The sequence below is a fragment of the Notothenia rossii genome (assembly GCF_949606895.1).
Source record: "Notothenia rossii genome assembly, chromosome: 3".
NCBI classification, from domain to species: domain Eukaryota; kingdom Metazoa; phylum Chordata; class Actinopteri; order Perciformes; family Nototheniidae; genus Notothenia; species Notothenia rossii.
This window is the reverse complement of record NC_136901.1, coordinates 31,676,496-31,684,497: the sequence shown is the minus strand read 5'-3', so window position 1 is coordinate 31,684,497 and position 8,002 is coordinate 31,676,496. Positions and strand designations below refer to the sequence as shown.

The 8,002-nt window shown below is 40.2% G+C and overlaps 1 protein-coding gene across 1 annotated transcript; it reads right to left on the bottom strand.

The window, feature by feature from the left end:
• Positions 1-6: 6 nt before the first annotated feature.
• LOC307031073 (adenosine receptor A1-like) lies at positions 7-4,294 on the bottom strand. Its single transcript, XM_079667827.1, has 2 exons — positions 2,644-4,294; positions 7-2,354 (listed from the first exon to the last, which is right to left on the bottom strand). Exons 1-2 carry the CDS (start codon positions 2,970-2,972, stop codon positions 1,703-1,705), a joined length of 981 nt encoding a protein of 326 aa, XP_079523953.1. The 5' UTR covers positions 2,973-4,294; the 3' UTR covers positions 7-1,702.
• Positions 4,295-8,002: the final 3,708 nt, after the last annotated feature.

Sequence of the window (8,002 nt, the reverse complement as noted above, 5' to 3'; positions counted from 1 at the left end):
GTATAAAAGACATCACAAAGTGCATTTTGCATGATAGGTCCCCTTTAATATATATATGATCCACGTCACATATTCAGTTTCGTCGGCATATCTTCCAGTTTGTACAAAGGTCTTCTAATCAGGGCTCTATAAATAGAGAACTACGGCAGATGTGTAGTATTTAATGCAGCCGAACCGTGTATTACAATGCCGTTATGTGATGACTTTCAAAGAAAAAAGCAAGAAAACTCGGAATAAAGTTATTATTATTTTTTTTTAATGTTTTCGGATTTCACATCACATTAACACCATATACCATAACGACCCTCCGGAGCGTTTGCAATTGCCGCAAATTGTTGTTTTGTTACACGACCACTAGAGGTGCTAAACTTTAAAGCGTGACTATAGGTCGTAATAAGCTGCTGAACAATCGACCTATTTGGTCGTATGAGTTGGAGGACTTGTTGGAATATCTGCATGCTCACTGGAAAGTGCCCTTGCATTCTATCTAATGACCTCCTGGTTGCAGCAAAGCTCTGATTGTATTTAAGTCTTTGAGAAAAAGTCCCTGAACACACTTTATTTCTAACCTCATTGAACCTTTTAACGTTTATGTGATCTTAATTGCTATTTTCAAGCCTTTTTTAATACTGCCTGATGTTCATTTTATAAATGATTAGCTGGAAACCCAAAGTACAGCTAAGGCTCATTGTAATGTCATTAGTTTTATTTTATACATTAGATATAATGACACTGGATGAAAAGTGATTCAATCATCCTGAGAGAAACATGAACATGAGTACCAAATTCTATGGAATCCATGTAGTAGATGTTGAGATATTTGGGCTTGGTGAGAAAGGGAAGACTTTGAAGAGCATTTTGCAATCAGGATACAAGAAAGGTCACTGTATTCCAGTATTGTCGAGTCGTGGCTGAACCTGTCTCTGCGGTCCTGCCTGACTCTCACCATACTACTTCCCTGATGGCTCCCACAAGATTGCTGACATCCTCGTGGATTCATCTTATTATTATAGACACATGCATTTCCAAACATTTGGTCTACCTATGTTGTAAATGTATTATCTTTTTGATTTACACACGGCATCTATTGCACGTCTGTCCGTCCTGGGAGAGGGATCCCTCCTCTGTTGCTCTCCCTGAGGTTTCTCCCATTTTCCCCTTTAAACTGTGGGTTTTCTCCGGAAGTTTTTCCTTGTACGATGTGAGGGTCTAAGGACAGAGGGTGTCATATTGTCATACTGATATTCTGTACAAACTGTGAAGTCCACTGAGACAAATGTAACATTTGTGATATTGGGCTATATAAATAAACATTGATTGATTGAGTATTGTACAAAAAAATAAGACTGAAAAAAAAAGACATTTTAAGTTTACATACAAGACCAGTCTCACACAGTTGCCTCTGACATTAGTGCAAAGCAGGAAGTTTCCAGTCGATCAAGATTATTTATTTTGCCAAGAAGCATTCGCCGCAGGAAAAGACAGTTCGTAGGAATTGAGTGAACTGCTTCAGATTTCTTGTCCAGCAAACATATTACAATGCTTTGATCAAATAAAAAAACACTGATAAACTATAAAAACAAAGATTTCTGAACTAAAAACATGCAAAAGCTAAATGAAATACATACAAGAAAATGTATGGATCTTTTAGATGTAACAATATGAGTATAAGCTTGCAACAAAGAAGCAAACAAATCTTCCTTCACTTATTATTTGCCTCACTGTTCAAGTTACTACTGGGATTGTCTGTTGTCTGGCTTGTCTCAGATCCTTGATTTATTTCTCCACATGAGATGTATTGTCTCCAGAGCTTTAGGTACGCTGTCTTGATCTTTTCTATTTTGAACGCATACACAACTGGGTTTACAGCCGAGTTAGCATGAGAAAGCAGAATGCCAACATAGATATATACAACTGGTATATCGTTATTCCCACGGAAGTAAATAATGCAGTTTATAATGTGGATAGGGAGCCAGGACAAGGCAAACAGAGCCAAGACCAGGGACAGAGATCCTGCCAGCTGTTTCTCTTTCTTCAGGTAGTTCTGACACTGTTTCTGGGCCCCGTTGCCTGGTTTATCTCGAAGGTTTCCTCGGATGGTGCAGAAGATGTAGCCGTAAAGAGCGGTCATCACCAACAGTGGTATCAGGGAGCAGAGAACAAAGTTGAAGTAAACCAGGTATGACATGGGGATGACAGCAATAAACTTGCAGATAATGGTGGAGTTTACTGACTTAGACAGGGTGTCATGGTTGTACCATCCAAGCACGGGAACAAAACTCAGTGGTATTGCAAAAAGCCAACATGCTGCGACCACAAGGCAAGAATGTCTCTGTGTCACAGTCCTTTTGTACCTAAGAAAACAGTAAATGTACAATCAACAAATACACATTTATTTTTGTGATCTGACCAGTGACACAAAAGGAATAATTTAATGTACAAAAATGAAATGTATCATCTGCTCACTATGTTAACCAAAGCCTTTTTGGCATTATACAAATACAAGGCATTTTCATGATCTAAAACTCCTCAAAGTACCACATCTGCATGATGTTTAAGCATAAGATCATTCTAAATCCCTGACCCTGGCAATGCTATTTTCTACTTTTCTCTGCACAATAAACAATCCAGAAGAGGTCCTACCAGAGAGGGATATGCACCCGGAGGAAGCGGTCCACAGAAATAGCCGTGAGGGACAAAACTGAGACCAGAGTCAACAGGATGACCACACAGCTGATGAAGACACAGCCATGAAATGAAGTGGGCACTCGTCCGTTCACCAGCACAGCCATCGGTATGGCAACGCAGCCGACCAAAAAGTCAGCCACAGCCAGACTGACGATAAGACTGAAGGTGGGCTCCTGAATGATTTTACTGGTCCACAGCGCCAAAATCACCAACATATTACCAAGACAGCAGCTAACAGCAATGAGCACCTCGAAAAACGTGTAGATAATTTCCTCCACATTCATTCTGCTTCCTCTCTGACTCTCTGACTAATGTTTGATAGCTGATGGTCTATTGTCTCTGAGTGTTTGTCTAAGACGGAATGTGCTCTTGTGAAAACTTAAAGGAAGTGCTTAGCCTGTCAGCAGTTCTTTTAATAATATATTTAAAGTGAATTTAGTCTGCAAGTAAGATCCAGCCAAAGTTGAGGTGGTTTATATTTGTGTCAAATAACAAGCTATCAGGCCAGAACAGAGGAAGCCACAAAACCACATCCTTCATTGAATAGTGTGCTATATATCCAAACAGAACCACTGGTATAAAGCATCTTGACAAGTGTAGATGATGTCGTGTTTATGCCGATTAGGTGGTGCATTGCATTCTGGTAAACATTTAAGCAAGAAATTCATTTTCCTTTAGTCAGGATACTTTGAGTTTCCAGTACACTCTGCGTCATTTGAGGTGCACTCACCAGTGCACTCTGCGTCATTTGAGGTGCACTCACCAAAAAATACAAAACCATAGTTCAAGCATGTTAACTTATCTAAAAAGGTCCCATTTTTCAATGCTCGAATAGTATATAAATAATTAAAAAAATAGTTAATAAGTATTTATACTATAAGTTAACAGTTATAGAATAATATGTGGGTTTTCTGCTCCAGCACTTTGATAGCTCTTAATTCAACAAGATGACTTGAAATATTTATTTTCCAGATCCAGATCCTACTTTTGGAGAATTTCTTCCTTAAATGTCACACTATGTTTTATCACAATGTTTTTAGCTGATTGACCATCATTTATATTTAATATATGTTTTATTTTTGTTTCAGCTCTAGTACCTCCATGTTTTCTTTTTGTGCCTTTCATTTTTGGAGAATAGTGTGCAGCGTTTTTAAGAACGTAAACTGTCTGGAAATGTGACAAAATGAAGTATACTGAAACCAATGTACATACCCTACATTCTTAAAATGTCCTTAAATCACTGTGTATCATGGATTTAGGACACGCTACTAGTCGTGTTGTTGTGACACAAATTTGAAATAATTAACCCTGCAGTATTTGCATTTCAGTTTGTGTAATAACTAAACATTAAGGATTTCCCGTCATGCTTACACTCTGGGTTACATCAGTGCAGTTTGAACCCTCTCAGACAGGGTGGATGCATATTGCACAGAATTAATTGGTCAGTGATATCTTTATAACACTGACCTGAGAGCGATGAAGAGGAATCACAGCCACGATGAAGACTCTGTGTGTCGCTGTTCTTGTGCTGAGTCTCTCCTCAGTGTGCCAGCCTGCGCCGCTGGCCTGTGAGAAGCTGCTGCAGCCAGTGAACAAGGCTCCAGATGTAAGTCTCCTTTCACATTTATAACTCCCTTTGTATTTTTCTTAGTTTTATTAGACAGATGTAGGTTGAATATACTGTAACGATTTGTGCTACATTTCTTTTTCCCTGGGCAAGCAACATCCTCACTGTTAAAGTTGCATTTTGAAACATAAAGGAAACATACATTTGACATATATCATATTTCTTATTTCAGTTGACTGGGAATTGGCGAGTCATAGCCATGTCCTCTGAGATATGTTTGTGGTCATTACTCATGAGGTATGTTTTATGGCCAAGTTTTGAAGTGGACATTACCTCTACAGAGACACCGAACACATTTATTGACAACTACAAGGGGAAATCAATGTAAGCAACCTTATTTACTGTTATTGTGGTTAATTATCAACATGAATCTGATGCATATCTCTCTGTATTTGTATACTTAATATTTGTGCATCATACATCAACATGTATTGTGTGGATGTTCTTTCAGTTAAATCTTTAAAACATGCTTTTCAGGTTCGGAGTATGCAACAATGGTTCTGGAAATGGATTTGTGTATGGGAACAGCATATCCACTGGCAAATGTAAGATGTTTGTTTAAGGACCGATGCTCTTTAATTATCTTCTTAAAATCACTATTTTTAAACTAAAGACTTGTTTTTAATATATTACAAGTCCTACACTGTATTTTTAATATCATCCACAAACAATGATTTGAATTACTGTATGTTATATATATTTTCAACATCTGGATAAGATGTAGTGTTTATGTGATTATAAAGTGATAGTTTTTATGTAAATGATTTAATTATTACCATCCGTATGCTTTAAGTGTTTTGAACAGATAGCCCATATGATGAACCAGTGGTGCTGCTGCAGAGTGGCTGTCCTGACTGTCGTTTTGAAGCAGGATCACCGATTTACCGCCTACATATTGCTTATCAGTAAGGAGAAGACATTTAAAAATGTAAACTAAAATGAAAAACGATGTAATAATATTTTCAATTGAGGTGACACACATTAAGATATAGCTTAACCTTTAGATGCATAAGTGGGCATTTTTTTGACCCGGTGAGGTGGTTTTCTTGAAGTATCTTTGTAATTATATTTTTTTATCATTTCATATTCCAGCCTCAGCCAAAAATGTGTGTTGGATATCATGCCATTCAAATTTTAAATTGAAATTGTATACATTTTAAGAAATTGTACCCCAAGCTTCCATAAGTGGGTCAAAAACGACCCGCATGCATTTTTTATGGAATCCTATGGGAACCTTTGATTCTTATCACCTGTTGCTGTCAGGAATACATTCACTGTAGACCACAGAGACTACATCACAAGTGGCACCTCTCAGGAAGATTATTTTATACAGCAAGGTCTGATACTTGTCAATATAATAATAATAATAATAATAATACATTATATTTTTATAGGGCTTTTCAAGGACTCAAAATCGCTTTACAATATAAGGGAAGGTTAGGGTGGGGGGTATAGGACTATCAAACTTGATCAACCAGCATGGATTGATGGGGTGTGGGCTATGAGTAGACAGAGGAGAAGAGATGAGTTTTAAAAAGGGACTGGAATACTGTGAGAGTCTCAGAATAGCGGAGATCTCGGGGGAGGGAATTCCAGATCCTGGGAGATGCCACTGAAAAGACTCTGTCGCCAATGCTGCCTAGTTTGGACTTGGGGGGGGACAGGAGACCGGATGAAGTGGATCTGAGGGACCGCGGGGGTTGGTAGGGGGTGGCAAGACCAGTGAGATAGGGAGTGTGGGGGGGGGGGGTCAGATGGTGGAGGGCCATAGGTGAGTGAGGGCCAGTATTTTGTAGTTGATGCGCTGGGAGACGGGAAGCCAATGAATGTCTTTGAGGACTGGTGTGATGTGGTGCCATGATCTGGGGCCTCATTTATAAAGGGATATACGCTCAAAAATGGCGTACGGCAGTTTCTACGCAATGTTTGTCCATCCATCCATCCATCCATCTTCTCCCGCTTATCCGTGGTCGGGTCGCGGAGGTAGCAGTTCCAGCAGAGAGCCCCAAACTTTCTTTTCCCTGGCCACATCAACCAGCTCTGACTGGGGGATCCCAAGGCGCTCCCAGGCCAGCAAAGAGATATAATCCCTCCACCTGGTCCTAGGTCTACCCCTTGGTCTCTTCCCAGCTGGACGTGCCTGGAACACCTCCCTAGGGAGGCGCCCAGGTGGCATCCTAACTAGGTGCCCGAACCACCAAAACTGGCTCCTTTCGACGCGAAGGAGGAGCGGTACAACTCCGAGTCCCTCCCCGATGACCGAACTTCTCACTTTATCCCTAAGGGAGATACCAGCCACCCTGCGGAAAAAACCCATCTCGGCCACTTGTACCCGCGATCTCGTTCTTTCGGTCATCATGACCCATCCTTCATGACCATAGGTGAGGGTAGGAACGAAAATGGCGCGGTAGACAGAGAGCTTTGCCTTCTGGCTCAGCTCCCTTTTCGTCGAAAACGGTGCGGTAAAGCGACTGCAGTACCGCTCCCGCTGCTCCGATTCTCCGACCCATCTCACGCTCCATTGTTCCCTCACTCGAGAACAAAACCCCGAGATACTTGAACTCCTTCACTTGGGGTAAGGACTCATTCCCTACTTGGAGTGGCAATGTTTGTGATTTATAAAATAGTAACTTGACGGGAAAACGTGCGGTCCTCCACGCAAACTCTAACCCATGCGTACGCATTAAGCACAAAAACGGGAGAGACGAGAAACTGCAACACCGTTGGCAGAAGGAAGAATGGAGAGAAATATGTGGAAATAAAACCATAAATAAAATGTTACCTCTCATTTATCATATATGAAGAATTCATTTTCAAACATTGATTAAAGCCAATCTTAAAATGATTTAACAAACGCCTGTTTGAGACTCCTCAGTGCACACAAAAACATAACTTGGAGATATAAATACGGATATGTTATTTAAAACCACCTCGAATATCTTGTGTTAATGTTATGAATTTTTTCATAAATGATGCGGTAAGCAGGAGGACAGAATTACGTCTAAACTGACGCCGTTTTGCATTTCTATAGGTAGATACGAGCATGTTTTTATATATGTTTAATACATGTTTAATCGTGTTTTATGCCGTTTGTCAAGACTTGATAAGACAAATACACACTGCCTGAGGAAGGCAGTGTGTATTTGTATGTGTATTTTTTTTATCATTAACCTTTTTCGGACCACTTATTTATTGATTTTGGTGACGATCCGACCTCCATGCTGCTACTCTGGTTCAAACTGCATCCACCAAACAATATGATTTATCTCGACCTCCCCAAAATAACCCAAATCTGACACGTTGTGAGAGGTTTTTTTTAGCTGTTCTGTCGTCATTTCCTGCGATCTTCTCCATGCAGTCAGTCAAAAATGAACGAATGAAAGGGCGTTTCTTTTACTATTTATAGGCAAATATGGGCGTTACGTGAAGCCCGCAAAAGCTGCACCGCATTTCGAGTCGGTTGTGATTTATAAAGGGAAACCGGCGTAGGAAGTACGATACGCACTTTCCTCGCCGGTACGCAATGTTTGGTGAATCGGAAAGTGGCGGAAAATGTATGGACCTATTTTTCGGATTTTTACTACGTAATCAACCTTCCCACGTCAATCCTACTCACGGCGTTATACATGAGGCCCCTGGTGTGTGTGAGGAGTCGGGCGGCTACGTTTTTTTTTACAATTTGGAGTC